General features: G+C 51.9%; 5 protein-coding genes across 5 annotated transcripts; 4 read left to right on the top strand and 1 right to left on the bottom strand.

The window, feature by feature from the left end:
* Positions 1-5,218: 5,218 nt before the first annotated feature.
* Positions 5,219-5,860, top strand: BZA05DRAFT_422749 (uncharacterized protein; the record flags this gene model as incomplete). The annotated part of the gene is made up of 4 exons (XM_051485814.1): positions 5,219-5,336; positions 5,381-5,479; positions 5,557-5,693; positions 5,753-5,860. The coding sequence occupies 4 exons, from the start codon at positions 5,219-5,221 to the stop codon at positions 5,858-5,860; spliced, it is 462 nt and encodes a 153-aa protein (XP_051334827.1).
* A 1,548-nt stretch (positions 5,861-7,408) lies between these two features.
* Positions 7,409-8,814, bottom strand: BZA05DRAFT_449420 (uncharacterized protein; the record flags this gene model as incomplete). The annotated part of the gene is made up of 2 exons (XM_051487359.1): positions 7,409-8,266; positions 8,332-8,814. The coding sequence occupies 2 exons, from the start codon at positions 8,812-8,814 to the stop codon at positions 7,409-7,411; spliced, it is 1,341 nt and encodes a 446-aa protein (XP_051334826.1).
* Positions 8,815-10,435: 1,621 nt separating this feature from the next.
* BZA05DRAFT_449419 (uncharacterized protein) lies at positions 10,436-11,465 on the top strand (the record flags this gene model as incomplete). Its single annotated transcript, XM_051487358.1, has 2 exons — positions 10,436-10,673; positions 10,780-11,465. 2 exons carry the CDS (start codon positions 10,436-10,438, stop codon positions 11,463-11,465), a joined length of 924 nt encoding a protein of 307 aa, XP_051334825.1.
* A 1,853-nt stretch (positions 11,466-13,318) lies between these two features.
* Positions 13,319-14,614, top strand: BZA05DRAFT_439692 (amidohydrolase family protein). The gene is made up of 2 exons (XM_051486545.1): positions 13,319-14,046; positions 14,105-14,614. The coding sequence occupies exons 1-2, from the start codon at positions 13,434-13,436 to the stop codon at positions 14,539-14,541; spliced, it is 1,050 nt and encodes a 349-aa protein (XP_051334824.1). The 5' UTR covers positions 13,319-13,433; the 3' UTR covers positions 14,542-14,614.
* Positions 14,615-14,680: 66 nt separating this feature from the next.
* On the top strand, positions 14,681-15,635 carry BZA05DRAFT_432136 (uncharacterized protein; the record flags this gene model as incomplete). The annotated part of the gene is made up of 4 exons (XM_051486215.1): positions 14,681-14,745; positions 14,805-15,220; positions 15,295-15,499; positions 15,583-15,635. Exons 2-4 carry the CDS (start codon positions 14,912-14,914, stop codon positions 15,633-15,635), a joined length of 567 nt encoding a protein of 188 aa, XP_051334823.1. The 5' UTR covers positions 14,681-14,745; positions 14,805-14,911.
* Positions 15,636-16,503: the final 868 nt, after the last annotated feature.

The following is a 16,503-nucleotide window of genomic DNA, read 5'->3' as shown; positions in this document are numbered from 1 at the left end:
ATGCGGAATACGAGACAGTAATCCGACTGCTTATCGACTGGGGAGCCGACGTCTCGGCCGTCAATCAAGACGGATAGACGCCTCTGCACCGTGCCTCGGAGACAAGACATCAGACAGGAGCCCAACAGGACCATCCTGTACTAACATACTACCACTCGTGATTGATCCTTGTCTTCATCCTCAGTTGATACACGGTGTTTGGGATCTCAGGATTTATATTTGGCGATCGAGTCGCGTGTGATATATCTGCTCGCCGATTGGACACACGAGCTAAGACGTTCGAATAAACCCAAAGAGTGGCAGTTGAAATCGGTCTGGCGAGGAACTGAGGGGAAAACTGGTTGTCCTGCAAGCTAGAGGTGGAACCTGAAAATGCTTTCTCAATTCTTGAAACTGAAGTACGGACATGGGATATTGTCAAGCTCGAAAGAAGGTAAACGAACTTGAGGGGAGAAGAAGGGGAGGCAAATTCCAGGAATAAGAGCGATAAGTCATGACTAGCAAGACGAGTGATCCGGCATGAGTCTTGGGCGAGCCAGTTCTAATGATTACGACCACTGCACATGAACGTAGGCGAGAAATGTGTCAATTTAACTGCCTTCTTTTCCTCCCTTCTGTACTACCGACGACCCTGCTGCTCCGCCGCCAATAAACCACCTCCAGCCTCCCGCGGGCAACTGGCACTCTCCGACTTCTCCCTCCTCAGTTACCAAACCACCAGACGAATCCACAACATGACGACCCTTTCGGCGGCAACTCAGACCAGCTTCACCCAGAAAGAGAACGTCAAGTCTCAAGTTGGTAAGCTTGAATAGCTATCCTTAGAAAAATATTGCCACCGTGGTCAAGAAGTAAAGCTGACCATCCATCCTAGTTGCGGTTATTCGCCGATTCTTCTTCGGTGCAGACATCTCCAGCCGTCACCACAATGACATTGAGATGGGTTCCGTCAACGCTGTAGTATTTTCTCGCGGCCTCGTCATCCTTTCCAGCGCTAGATCACCTCTAACGTACGCACCAAGGGCCCCCGCTTTCGCAACAAGCAGACCTTGCATTCGAGACTCCCGTGTATCGCGACCACGATCTTCTGCCTCGTTATGATGTTTGGGGTGGGTTCGGTCATTGTTCACTTTACCGTGAAAGGATAGTGGAGTCGGATCGGATGGTGTGAAGAATCGGGCGTTTGAATCCGAATCTTGTTTCATCTTACATCGTCCTTACAGTGAATACTGCACAGAACATCCTTATGTGTCCTCGCAATTGTGAATAGGCGATAGAGTAGGAGTAGATGTGAGGTTGGTTCCACTGATTCCTCTAGCTTCGTGATGCCATCACTTTACAGCACCGTTCCTGGGAGGTGAAGTCGTGAATTCCGCATTCACATGTATGATTTCTCGAAGGTTCAATCCAACCGCTAGTGTCATTCTGCCACCGCCTTCTTCCACGTTGTATGAATTTAGTAGACCTCGAATTTTGCATAAATACATGACTATTAACAGCGGGGTTGATCTTGTTGTCTTGGTATTGTGGCTGCCATACACGTTTTTCGGTGAACTTGCATCGAGTCGCGCTTCATGGCGGAGATCCCGTGTAACGAATGGCGCTTAACTACCTTCAGTTACCGAGCTACGTAGAGTAGCATGCGCACACGCGCTGTAGAAAATGACCTCACGATAAGTGGGTGATGTTGAAACTTGCATCTAAGATTAGGGCTTTGGGGACAGCTTCATACCAGTGGCGGTTTTAAAGCACCCCCAACTGTTGCCTTCCTCTCCACTTTCTGCCGACAGCGTTCTCTCTCCTTTCCTTAAAATATCACCCTCACCCTCTTCAGAATAAACCATAACATCATAACCACCACTCATATCCGCATCAATGGCGATTTTTTGCGTCATCATCAAAGCCCACTTGTGTATGCATACCTGATCCTTGCCCCCATCGACACAGCGTCGGCACAAGCTAATTACATGCAAACTGGCATGCTTCACCCATAAGCCTCGGCGATGGCGATTATCAAGAAAGAGCCGCGCTATTTCCGTGGCATGTCTGTGCGCGACATCGAGGCCGGTGGAGGCTACAGGTCGTCGAACCAGAGGCGTTACCCTAATTCATTCTCTGTCGTATGCTCCATTCCACTTCCAGTGCCGGCTGTATCTACGAACTAACCGTTTGACTGAACGACAGATCGATTACCATTATGTGAATCAAGCCTGCTACATGGATGGTCAGCCAGATGGCATTCCTGGATGTCGAGTAGTAGGTTCCCATCATCTTCCGTCTCCTCTGGGTTCATGCTGACGAGCAAAGCCCCGCCCCGGATTCTTCATTCGCCACATGGTCCACGTGATGGCGTTGGTGATTTTCCTGGTCATCGTCACTGCCATTGTCGTGACCATCCTCGTCTTCGGGCACAAAGACTAGCCATTGCGGTGTTTGTTCCTACCTCTACGAGGGTAGGCGTTGGATCGAGGTTACTGGGCTAGATATGCGCGTATTTCTGCGGGGGTAGCGTTACTAGAACATCACTAAATCTTGACGAAATTGCATGAAGTAAGGGAACCAGTAGTCTTCTTGAGATGGGGCTTGACGTATTTCTTCGTTTGGCCGATTGTTCCTTGCCTTGACCATTGTGATATGTAATAATGCAACGTCCAGAGTGTGGTGTACGTCTTACCGCGCTCGTCATGGTTTAGTCGGTCGAACCCCTTTGGGCTTTAGAGGCTTTGGACAATGGAATCCCTGGCCACATACCTGTACCATCCCTCACAATACCACCGATATGAGCGTCGTTTCTATCCTTGTGCTCCTCGTACGCCTGGTGGTCCTCCATCTCCTCTGGCCACGTAGATCTCACTGACTGCGCCTGTGATCGGACTGTCATCGCTCTCCCCCGCAACGTTTACATGCCCGTGTCGGCAATATAAACGTCAATCCTGAAGCTTCTTGCCATGGATAGGAAATCGCATCATGCTCATGTGATCCAAAATCCAATTTACTTTTGTATAGAAATTGGTTTCAATTGCTGTTCCCTGGGTGCCGCCGAGCATAGGAACTCGTCGGTTGCCGCGTATTGCAAACCTATGCAACCGCGAGCCTTCAGGACCTAGAGACTTCAAGCCTTAGGAATGTCTAAGCCTGACAAAGAGTATTTTCTTTTTACCACGGCCATGATCTTCGTCAAGGCTAATGGCTTCCACTCGTCGCCGCCGCCAATATTCTCTTGCTTAGTACCAACCTCGGGAGTGGCCATTTCGTGTCGTTGCAGAAACAATTGGTGTCCTAGAGTTCTCACAGAGAGCGGTGAAAGCAATGTCCTTGGGACGGAGCGGTGTAGGCACTGCCTGCGAAAGGATGAAATGAAGGAGGACTCCTGTTGGCGGGAGGAAGCGAATCTGTTTGGTAGGGAGCATCAACGTTGGCGAGTCCAACGAAATCGACTGCGTCTTAGTCGTCTCCGTCTTGGTCGCCGGCTTCTTGTTCTTCGTCTCTCCCTTTGATCATCTACCGACTGATGTAGTGCCGTTGGGGGCCATTGCAGACTGACATTCACATCGTTTACCCAAAGCGTCAAGTATCTTTAAGTTATCAGGTCAAAATGCACTTGGAGCCATAATGTTTTGCTGAAAAACGATAATTGCAATGGAGAATCGAGAGGAGGTCATACCCTACACATGCTTCCAAGTTCCTACTCAGTTGAAACTAGAGCCTGCGCTTCGCCAATGCGTTTCTGAAATAATAATAACCCGCAACTGCCGGTGGATAGCACAACATATTACTTCGTTACCGATTAATATCCGAGACTGGAGCTCGCCGCTACCGTTTTTAAGTCTCTTGTTTCTTTGTTTTGGTTTGGTGGTGTCGTATTATCGGTGTGTCGAAATATTGATGGTGAGGTCGGTACGAGAAGATTGATGATGGGAAAGGAAGAAGAAGTCGAATAACGGGAGGGGGGGTGGGGGCTACCAACAGAATTTTCAGAGTCGTCAAACAGGCTCAGGGGAGAGACACGTGCTGAAAGTAGGAATGGGGACGGTGTGAAGGTTTAATATCGTGAGAGACTCTGTGAAATACAGCTGCACAGCCACAAATCCGCACACCGGTGCCGCTGCGTGGCGCCACGCCGCTTGCATTATCCCAGTGTCCCAGTCAATTCCGGGCCCTGTAGGGTATCCGTCCTCATTTCTCCAGCCCGGAAGACTGTAGTCCTTGGTCTCCTCGTCCCGACTGATTCCGTCCCGGACGGGGCAACCTCAAAGACGGACGGGACGGACGGTTGACTGCCCTGGCACATACACATGAGTTCTAGCCTGCCGGGTAAAACTAGTATTCTATAAATGGACCGGCCACCAGACCAAGTGACCGGCCTTCTGCCGAAGTGACTAGATATACGAGGTGATCGGACTGTGCGGCAATTTCTTACGTTTTCACTAGGCAAAATTTTCCGGATATATAGCCGGCACCATACACTTAGTCGCCAACCGTTTCCACACTAAAGGTTTCCGGGCCCCGCGCTTTTTGGACCTGGGACGGAGCCCCAATCGTTCGGCCAAATCCTCGGCCCAGACGGGACGGCGTCGCCGGGCCCCAATAGTCTTCCGTCAGAACGGACTATTCCCAGGCCTGCTGCTGCCTACGACCACTGTTGTGAGCTCGATGTGGGTTTTCTGTTGCTGGTCACTCAGCTCCTCCAAAGAATCATAACGAACTAGAGACCCTAACAAGGAAATAGGGCTACAAAGATGTGAGAAATATGGTGATATAAAGGAATATGGTTAGATTCTAGGCGCTCAGAGAAGACCACAGGCGAGTCGGAAGACCGCCGGCTGGCGGGAAGACCACCAGCAGGTCGGCAGACTACCGGCGCCGGAGGACTCTCGGTGCCGGCAGGACATCTGGATAGTTTGTATATATAGATGTCTCTTCTGCTTGTAATATTGTTAGTACAATCGATCATCTATCTTCATTCAACAAATTGCTTATGAGCAAATGACCTGCGCAGCGTTGACCGAGTGATGAAGCGACAGACCATATCACGTGGACGGCGCGGGTTGTAACTAACCTAGGGAACTAGCGGTTTGAAAGAATACAGAAACAAGAGCAAATTTCTGTAAGAGGGTTAATCACAAGCGTAGATGCCAAGCTTTAACAATATTTCATCTCTTCACCCACCCAGTTCCCAGCCTCAGTTTCCTCTACACCAACACCCAACAACCCCACCATGACGCCTGCCTCCCGGCTCTCCGCCACCCTGTTTGACCCTTTGCACAATCCGATTTATGACGTTACGATCCTTAGTAATCAGCCTCGCTATGCTGCGTCCCAGGCTGAAGTCGTCAGTGTGCGGCGTTCTTAAAAACCGAAACTAACTGCAAGACGCTAGTCGAGGATCCATCTCCCGAGGGCTCCTCCGTGGTCCCCCGCAGCCACCCCGTCTACTCCCAGAATGGCTCTGCCGAAATTCCCGAGTTAAAATTGATGAGTAAGCATACCTGACAGCTTCCGCTCCATCCATACACACATATCCTGCCGGAACGCAATGCTAACACCAACCGTTAGTCAGAGACACGTTTCTTCCGGGTGGTACTCCAAACCGTACTGGAGTTTTGCGTTGCAACGACTCCAACGGAGCTTCCGCTGCTCTCTGCTACGACTCCAAGACTGCGGCTTTTCCTCCTCGCCGCATCATCTCGGCCGTATGCTACTCTTCCCTGTCTCCGCCACCACTCTGAACTGAACTGACGATTGAATTCAGCGTGTCGCAACCAAGCTCATGTGCCGCCATTACCTCGCCCTTTTCTGGATTGTGCTTGCTACTTCTGGCGTTGCCGTTATAGGGGCGCTAGTCTACCTCAACTTCTAGTGTGTGCATCAGCCGTCCAAAGAAGATGCGGGACTGATAGAAATCTGAAAGAGAATACAAATCCGATGGTTTAGGGTCGAATGTTGATATTTGGTAGTTCCGTGCAGCGATGTGACTTTTTCGATGGTCTAGAATGTCTGCGATTGCTGATTAGGACCAGGGACGAATAGATAGACTGACTATATTGTATCAATTCTCATTCTTCTCATCGGGCTAGAAACGCATTTCATACAAATGCTCGTCCAGGCCAAGAAACACTAATCTTACGTATGAAATATCCACGACGTTTGGTTTCTAATACCCGCACGGCCCGTCAAGGCCCGTCGGTGACATATACAACAGACCGTACATACACTACAGAGCCTTCGGGCTCTTGCGCCTTCCGACGGACATCTCAAAAGTTTACAGTTTGCATCACTCGCTGAATACTGTCGTATCTCACTTGCTAGGAAAGAATGCTGTCGCCATGTTTGGCAATATGTTTTCTGTGGTTATCTCGAACCTTGGCCTCCGATATGAAAGATAATTGTATTTTAATTGTTTTCCCTCCCGTTCAGGGAATAATATGTGCGCCAACCGTAAGAGAGAGAGAGAGAGAGAGAGAGATCTTCCTTTTTATTTCGCATGCAACCTAAGAATCTAGACTATGGCGAACCGTCGCACTCCTTTCCTGCCCACTCTGGCCGGCCGGGGGTTGAGACCCCGTTACCAGACAGCACGATGTAGCGCCGCTGCCTGCCTGCCAAACAAATAAAAAAGGAAATCGCACCAAGAGAATATCACCACATATATTTCTTTCCTACCTACTTGCACCGGCCGCAGAACAGTACCCTGCCGGAGTGTGCCACCCGTACATAAACAGATTTGGCAAATTACTTCATAGTCGAGTGATTACCTGTGCCTAGGAGTAATCTAATCTATCCCTCATCTAATCCTATCATATTACATCTTGTCGCACATCTCGGGTTGTCAGACCACACTCACGGAAGACAGTTATAGTTATTTGCATGATATCAAAAAGGATCGGTTTCTGTTGATCGGGAGGCTTAGGCTTCTGTGGCTGCTGGAAATTTACGTTAAAGCCTACCAAGGTTCGATTTGTGGAAAATACTAGGCGCGGATTGAATTCATGCTGTAGATGGTTCCATCTACGTTGGAACGTCCATTCCATCCACGCCATACTACTTCCTTCGATGTGAGATTTGGGACTCCTGTGACGCAGCTCTTCTAACCTCGTATCTACCTAAATATCCCGGCCGTGCTCTTCACTCTTCACGGGTTTTCATGCACACACACGCCAGACGGAGTTGTCCTAAATGAATGAGGCAAGAATAGGAGAATGCACAGAGAGAGGAACGGAAAGAATGGCATTGAGGTTACAAGAACAAAAGACGGCGAATCAGGGAAGAAGACAGAAATTGAAGATCTCTGGACTCTCGAGAAACATTTCGTTCATTGAAGCGATGGAATCTATGGCGGTCAGTAAACACAGAACAGCTGTGCAAAAGGAGTACATACTGGATCCTCCTGGCCCCGATGACAGACAGACTACCACTGAATATCCTCGAAACGCCATTCGTTGCTCATCATGTGCGCGAAGCGCTCCGAGACTTCATCCACCCAGGTCTCTTCTTGATTCTTGATGCGCATGGCCATCTCCGCCAGACAATTGACACACGGATCCCTAGCCCCCGGTATCTCGATCCAGGGAAAGGTGCGACGCAAGATGTCTTGGGTTCTCTTTAGGCAGTGGGGTTGTAGGTAAGGGGCGGGCTCAGCGCAAGATGCTGTTTCCTCCCTCCAGAGAACCGTCTTGCATGCGTAGTTGGTCTTCTGCGAGGCCATATATTCCCAATGGCGCGTACGCAGCTCTTTTCTCATCCGATAAGCTGTCTGACTGGCGTCTGGATTGGCCAGGTGTTGCATCGCGAGACGGCGTGCGTGCGCTTTGCGCAGAAGGTAACCGTAGTCGGCTAGTTCAGCTTGACGCTGCAGACTGCGTGGATTGACGAAGTGACGACTGCGGGCTGGAGGTGATTTCTTTTGCGTACGTTGCTCGGTTTCGGTCTGGTGACCTTGTTGGGAAGACAGGCAGAAATATTCCGGGGTCTGGATGGTGATTTCATCGAACGTGTAGAACGATCTCTCATATCCTTGCTGCTGTCGCTGGCGTTCACGCATAGCACCCAGTGCTACCGCTCCCTCGACCGTTAACTCGACACCGAGACGACGTACGTCCTCCGTCCACTCAGTAAATATGTGTTCGACCATTTGCTTGTGTCGTAACAGACTCTGTTCCGTCACGGTTGGACGCCCGCTCTGTCGGTAAGTTCTGTTCGTACAGTGCTCGACTCCGATGGCGTGGCCATGTTTGCAAAGTCGAACGTTCGCCGCGTTGTTGGTGGGCTGCAAGAGACGTCTATTAATTAATATGTGGTAAGTCGGGTCTATTGAACAGGTACTTTACTGACCGGTTGGTGCGCTGTCTGGTTTGCTTGCAGCTGGTTTCCGGGAGCTACATGGGTAGCTACGGTTCTATCCATGTGCAGGATACTTAGACGTAGCGCGTCGACTTCACTCACGTGCTCGACAGTAGGATGAATTAGTGCGGCTGTCGTCGGCATCTGTACGTGAGCGAGATGGTAGGCTTCCTCTCTCCTCTGGTGTTCCTCGCGAGCGAGACGGCGTGCTTCCTGTCTCCTCCAGTATTCGACAGCGAGTCGGCGGGAATCGTCACTCCGCACAATGAAACCGTAGTCGTTCAGCTCCATCTGCCTCAACCGCTCTCGTCCCGTGAGAACTCGGCGACCGCTTAGTCGGGCGTATGTGGACATTCCGTAGTCGGCTCCGGTGACGTTGCCTCCGTTAGGATTCCTCGGATGCTGATGGTTTCCGGGAGCAGGATGGTGTTCCTGATCGTGCGTTCCACTTCCGTTACCGCTGCCGCTATCCATGACTGGCATTCTTCCCTGGATCTTGGATTGTTGGTCGCTTGGTCGAGGTAGGATAGTTTCCGAGAGAGATGCGGCTTCGCTTGTGCTGGTGTTTGGATGCGCGGTCGAGGCGACGATACAGGGAAAGAGGATGTAGGAAGGGTGTTTTGAATCGTAGTCAAAGAGATGACCGGGTGATGTAAGTAATTGTGTATGATTCCGGAAGATATCTTGGTGGAAACAAGGTGGATCGATGTCTGCTTTTGATGTGGTAGCAAGAGGAGGAGTCGGGTTAAAGATCGCAGACGGTTGCGAGGGGTAGGAGGGTGTGGGTCTTTTGAAGGACGTGGATACCCTCCCAGAAATTCAATTTCTGATTTCAACTCCTCGTACTCCAGTCTTCCCAGGACCGACGTTCAGTAGTTCATCCACATCCATTAAATGACGGTTCCACTATCACCGATGATCGTTTAGAACCGATCTCCACTCAGCTCGGACAGCAAATTCTCAAATTATCGTGCTCACGGTGATCCGTTTCTCTGAAATGTTGCATCCGTGATCCAGCTTGGTTTCGGCTGCTCACAACACATTTTCTACTCGAATAGCGTGTAGAATATTCGACCAACTTTGCGACCGAATAGCATGCAGGATGTTCGACACGATTCCTCTTTGAATAGTGTGCAGGATATACCATACAGATTCTGTTCGAATAACGTGCAGGATATTCGTCACAGTTTCGGATCGAATAAGTTGCTCAGGAGTCAGCATATTGTGCACAGACATCTACGTCTTTGTTTTGGTATCTACAGCCCGGCCATCATCACACACAGACCGTCCATCGCTGTGTGTCGCTGTAGTATGTGTGAAGCCCTGCTATATGCAACGTCTCGCACGCTCTGCAGTTGCCACTCATACCGTCACAAATGTGACTCCCGCATACCGGCGGATGAAAGTTTTAACTTTCCATAGCCCGCCCAGCCGCCATATGCCATTTACATAGGAAGACTACCATATGACATCGAGACATTTATTCAGGTGACATTCAGGAGTTCCTGCTTCTCGAAAATCTGCGATTTAGCTTTCCCCATACGCTCAACGGCAAAAATAGCGAGTGCATGAATATGACCGTGTGAGAGGTTACGAAGTTGACATTCACTATTTTCCACGATCCCCATCCCGTTAGCCATGCTCTAGAAAGGCTTTAGGTGAAGAGTTTCATTACAACTCTCTCTCGTGATACCTCACACCTCTCACAGCCAACATGCTTGCGATGTCGGTTTGGAACGAGGAGAGTCTTGTCGATTTCTGTAGTTTCTGGGTACTACTAGTGTGGCAGGTAAAGAATGCCATGTGCAACACTTTTTGAAGGATGAATGTCAAACTGCAAGCTTCATCTACGTTTAGAAAACCTCCTCCCTCTCGCCAACTTTACACACCATCCTTCCCCCAACCACCAGCCGAACGAAACCTACTACATCACCACCTTTCAGAACGATATCTCCTCCTGCCCTAGCACACTTCCTATGCTTCTCCATCGTCGACCTTGAGAACCTCTTCTCCCCCTGCAGCACTTCATACTACAGTTTAACCCCTTTTGTTTTCTACAAAGCCTTGATTCAACCTACTTAGATATTCTCGAAAGATGAACAACAATCAGTCGCAGGGGTTTTATTCGATAGAAACTAACCTCTTCATCGTGGCACCGTGGCTCGCGGCACCTGGTGTTCCCACTTCAGATGCAGATCGTATTCTTCCGGGATGTGTAAGATTCGTCACAAGAGCTGGTGGTCCTGCCGATCTCGTCTACGAAGGGATTCCGCTCTTCGGTCCCGTCCCGAATGCTCCTGCCCCGGCTCCAACACCCACACCCAACGACCCAGGTAAGCTCTTTACCACCCACCAGGCGAGCAACTGCGAGGCCGCGTACATCGTGCATAGCGTCAGAGGCAAGTTCATGTATCCATTCAGTGCTAATCAGATGTGCAGTACTCGCCCACAATGTCCCGGCTGATCATGCTCCGAACCCCGCTCCAATGGCCGCACCCAACGTCCCAGGTAAGCTCTTCACCACTCACCAACGGAACAACGGCGAGGCCGCGTACATCGTGCGGAGCTTCAGAGGTAAGGTCATGTATCCGTTCGGTGCTAATCAGATGTGCAAAACAGCTCTGGCCGCTCACGTCCTGGCTGCTCTTGCCCCCGCTCCAACCGTGGCACCCAACGCCCCAGGTAAGCTATTCAACACTCACCAGGACAGCAACAATGAGGCCACGTACACCGCCCCGAGCTTCATAGGCCAGTTCATGTATCCTTGCGATGTTAATCAAATGTGCAAAACAGCTCCCGCCGCACCCGTTCCCGCCGCCATTCCACCAATTCGAGCCGCCACACTCAACGCCCTGCTTGGTAAGCTCATCACCACCCACCGGGAGAACAACGGCGAGGCCGGGTACATCTCGCTGAGCTTCAGTGGCATGTTCATGTTTCCGGTCAGTGCTAATCAGATGTGCAAAACAGCTGTGTCTTTCCTCCAGCGCCCGTACCCTGACCCCGACACCCTCAACGTCAAGAAGCTGAGGGTGTTCTGTACCGTCCACAACATCGGCCTGAAAAGGCGCGATTTGAGGGAGGACATCGTGGGGAAGGTGCGGGAATGGTTGGAGGATCACTAGAGCAGCATCAAATCCGCAATGGATGAACGAGGGACCCGGAGGGAAAGGTAAAACCAGGAGGAACAAGAAAATAGGTGCGGGAGCTTTGGTCAGGAGCATGTGGCGGACGCCGAATAAGACTAGGAGATTGAAAATGCGGCGTAAGTAGATTGGGGTAGATAGATAATTCAATGGCCAAATCACGAAACTACGTGTTCGCGGACCAGCGGTCCAGAGATGCGATCCTTGAGTTTGTAGGAACGACGGATATGGGAGGGAAGCTCTGCCAGATTTGGACGACGAGGAGGAGGGGAGTGAAAAATCGGCGGCAGAGCAAGAGTGTTCAGCAGGACACTGTTTCCGGGGCCGGTGCAGGGAGGTGAGGAGCGATACATGATTGTCAGGTCTTGCAATATCCTACGTATTTGTGTGGTTGGAAGCGGCGTCACATCCTGCTGTCCGGCCCGAGTTGGGAGGAAATGAGTGCGACGGTTCGCCATAGTCTAGATGGGCTGCATGCGAAATGGTTTGAAGAGCACAATCTCTATCGCAACCCACGTGGTGGCACGCACCGTCCACCAGCGTTCACCTCTATTCCGCCGACAAATAGACAAGCTCCCAGCATCGTCCGTAGTCCATCCATCTTCGATGAGTGGCACATACACGACCAGATGGGCGATAGGTCACTGATCGATTGATTGAGTGATTGTTCATACAGCATGGAACCTGAAGGTTATGGCCGATAGAGATATCTACAATACAACATTGCAACAAAGATATTCCATCACCAAATCCATACAGAAATGACAAGCTAAATCCCTTCGCCTCGCAATATTTTACGGTGTGCCTCCGAACAGGCTCGGGTTGTCGGTTTTGCGCTGTAGCGGCGCGTCGTAGCCCTCCTCTTCTCTAAAAGGTACCTCCACTCGGTACTACCCTCAACATACCGAGTCTAGCGTACACCGCATGGTGCACGAAAGGAATTGTCGTCTCGGGGTTTGCGTAGCTGTCAAGGCCGGGGCCCGATGAATAGCAGTGAAGATATTTGGATCGAAGGCGGGATTGGAAAAATGCCGGTTGTCATGGTCGACGTTGTCCTGGGCCAAGCCCTGAGCTCTCCCCTGGAGTTCACTCTCCTCCCCGCCGTCGCCGTACCGCCTGCTAAATGTCGGTGATCTGGTTTAATGTCCTTGGGCATCAATAGACCGAGTGGGGACGGACGGATGTCGTAGGACGGACGGATAGTATGGGACGGAAGGATATCGTGGGACTTAGTTTTTTCCTACTATGTAACTCTTGAAATACTCTCTCTGTTGTCCGCTCTCTTTGTTCGGTATCTAGCAATCACATCTCCATCTTTGTCTCACTCGTTCGTCTGCTCACATCCGCTTGAAAAAACTAAACAGGCGTTCCTAGAGTGATAAAATTGATGATGATTTGCGGGGAAGCGATAGTGAGACTCCTTCAGAGGCTCGGACGTAGCACCCGTGGTGGTGCAGTTCTCCAGTCAGTGACCGAGGCTCAATTGATGTCTATCGCTTCAAGCTCATCGTCGTCGAATTCGTCGGTTGGAACACTCAATCCGCTGTCGGAAATAGTGGACACACACGACAGATGAATCCTGAAGCCGAAGTGGGTGGGGCATTTGGTGTGCCGGCGATAGGTCACTGGGGCGCTGGATCAATGTTGGGATCATCGACCGAAACTCGTCTGCTCGCGACAGCAGCGTTGGGACACCAGGCGCCCCCTCACTGCATGATGAAAAGGGTGATAGAACAAAAACAATTCTCGGAGATCACCGTCCAAGACATCTACTCCATAGCTCTGACTTCTCCGCTGCAGCCTTGTTCCAAGATTGGCAAAACCCGTCACCTTAGCCGAGAGACTTTCTTTTTCCACGCCCGGGGTCCCGACTCCCGACATACGCTTAGCGAGCTGGCTTCCAGTGCCCCCCGCACCGTCCGCGCTCACCACGACGTCACCGCCACAATGCCCCACGAAATAATCGACTCGCACATCCACCTCTTCACCGCGTCCGACCTGCCGCACCTATCATGGATGACCCCGTCGAATTCGCTTAACGCCCCGCACTCCGTCGCGGAATACACCGTCGCATGCGATACCGCCCTTACAGACGGCTCTGATACCTCCGCTGCCAGCCCAGACCGCACTTCCATCGCAGGGTTCATCTTCGTCGAGACCGACCGTGCGTACACGCTTCCGCTCGAAGCGACCGAGGAATGTCTTTCCCAGCCGCTTGCCGAGCTCAGATTCGCGGCCGCACTGGAGGGCTGCTTGGCTGTTGTACCGTTTGCGCCCGTAACGCTCGGTAGAGACGGGATGGAGAAGTGGTGGACCATGGTGGCAGAGTCCGACAGGAAACGGGTGTGTGGAGTTAGGTACCTGTTCCAGGATAAGCCCGCGGGTACGATGCTGCCGGCAAACGTGGAGCAGGGAGTGAAGTGGGTGCTCGAGAAGGGGTTGGCGTTCGATCTAGGCGTGGACTTTCATCGTGGCGGAGAGTGGCAGAAGCACGAAGCGCTGCGGATGTTGAAGGGAGTGTTCGAAGGGGCGAGCGACAAAGGCGGCTGGATCGTGTTGAGTGCGCATTCCCTTCGCACCTTTGGGAGAGGGAACATGCTGATATGGTGTGTGGATAGATCACATGGGCAAGCCTGACATGACCATTCCTAGCGAGGCGGCGACATCGCATCCCACATTCATCGCATGGAAGGCCCATCTCACCCGGATCGCGGCTTTCCCGCGGGTGGCAGTGAAGATGTCGGGCGTCTTTTCCGAGCTCGATACGTCCGCCGGGATGTGGGAACCGGAAACACTGGAACAACAGGTTCTTCCCTGGGTAACCGCCGTCTTCGAGATCTTTGGAGCCGATAGGGTGATGTGGGCGAGTGACTGGCCGGTCTGTAACATCGGGTATGGAGGCAAGGAGGGGGCTCACCCGCAGTACGCATGGAGCTGTTGGCGGCAGGCGACATTTGGCATTCTGGGGAGGCTGGTTGCACGAAAGAAGCTCACCGAGAAGGAGGCGAAGGATGTGTGGGGTGCCGTTGCTAGGAAGGTTTATCGTCTAACATGAGCGGGAAGTTACAAATGAAAGCTACTGCTGTTAACCGGAATTCAACATATTGTATTCCCTCGCGTGTACCACGATTTGGGACCTTACCAATGATAACGGAGGATCGCGTACGTGTGTGACCATAACAGCCACTTGTGACCGCAGTTCTTGAGTCTTCGTACCTGACAATTCTAGCCCTCGTGCTACGCGGATACAAACATGAGTGTAAATTCTCCAACGTGCATATAAACGCAACGTTTCCTAAAACCTAATTTTCACCGCAGCCGATCTAGAACCCCAATCCTTTATATAACCTCCCTCCGAGCACTTTCAGTGCGGAATATCCTCACAGCTCCACCGCCGCCAATCCCACATCCCCACAACCTCCAGTATGCTCTTCCCCGTCCTCACCGCCCTCCTTCTCACCCTCCCAACCATCACGGCGCAATGCATCCCCAAATCCCACCCAGTTTCAAACACGATCTCGACACCCTTCGCCATTGAAGTACACAACGCCTCCTACCCAGATCTCCACGACCGCCGCCTCAACTTCTGGAAAGCCGGTGGCGGCGATAACCACCTATACCTCTCTCCCGCCGGCGACGCCGTGAGCAACCACACGCTCGTCGCCGGCGTGCTGACGAACTCGGAGTGGTGGTTCAACGGCGGCGTGACAATTCGCGCGGTGATCAATGGCGAGGTTCCTCCACCCCTGCCCTCATTCCGTTCTTTCCCTCCTATCCCACGCAGTAGGCTGATCACTGTGGAAGCTAGTACACCGCATACGACAACACGACCAAGATCTTCATGACACAGCGCGGCGATCCGCGCGCGTTCTTCAACGTCTTTGATGGCTGCAGTCCCACCACTGGCGCACCGCAGAAGCTGTTGAAGCTTGCGAATGGCGGCGATGTTTGCGTGAGGCTGGCGAGCGGGGAGAGGTATGAGTTTAGGTACTCGGGGAAGGGGAATAAGAAAGGTACGTGTCAATCCGAGCAGACGCGCGGGTAGGGACGACGGGAGAGGCAAGGGGTGGATGCTGACCGGAGCCGGGGAGGACAGCGGCCGCGGGGTATGGGTGTGTTACGGTGACTTTGGGGGTGGTGCCGTCGTAGCGGAGGCAGCGGCGGCGAGGAACGCCGGGAAGGATGTAATGGAATTCTGGCCCGCCTATAAGCATGGAAGACTGTAACCGGGGATTAGGAAACCGTTTTGAGCGATTTCAAACGTGCAGCCACACCGAGTGAGATTTCGCGATACGATGTGGCGCAGTTACCTGGCAAGCCACAGTCCTGCATTTGCACTAGCGCAGCAGATCCGCTGGCACCATGTGCGTGCTGCCACCTCCGTGAGAACTGTCGAGAAGAGTGGTATCGCGAGATAGTGTGTAGTGTATCAGATACGACAGAAGGAGAGGCATATATACAGGAATGTTCGGGGATTTCTCGGATAGAGGCCCCGTTCACCACCTCTGTGAGAACGGATAACGGAAGTATCTCGACATAGTCAGTGATCGTTCATGACCCAGTTCGCGGAACTGACGCGGTACACGGGAGTTCGTGAGATTATGACCAGAGCGGATAAAATAGATCGGAGTGATCTCGCATGACGCGGTGCAACGAAGTTCGTGATATTATGACAGCGGGGCGTGCATTCTTCAATACCAACACCGAGACTCTCCTATGTCCGCCTTGAACAACGGTCTTGAGCATCCTTACTCCCTTCACAGTCTTTCCAACTCTTATTCTTTGCATCAAATTCGTTTCATATCTCGCGCACGTCTCCTGGAGGTCTGGAGCACCCAATGCCACCACCCCGATTCCGCATCAGCAATGTGCAATTATTGCCACACCGCCAATAGCGAAAGCGGAAGATGAAGGATACAAAGTTCAAAAATACCATTCATCGGCCACAGACCAAGGTCGTTGAATGGTGTAGTCCGCCCGCAGGCCTGGGCGGACTGCCTCCAGACTCCCGGGCAGC

This window comes from Tricharina praecox, assembly GCF_024521635.1.
Source record: "Tricharina praecox strain CBS 144465 chromosome Unknown BZA05scaffold_46, whole genome shotgun sequence".
NCBI classification, from domain to species: domain Eukaryota; kingdom Fungi; phylum Ascomycota; class Pezizomycetes; order Pezizales; family Pyronemataceae; genus Tricharina; species Tricharina praecox.
Note: the sequence above shows the minus strand (reverse complement) of the source record. Positions and strands in the feature narration are given on the sequence as shown.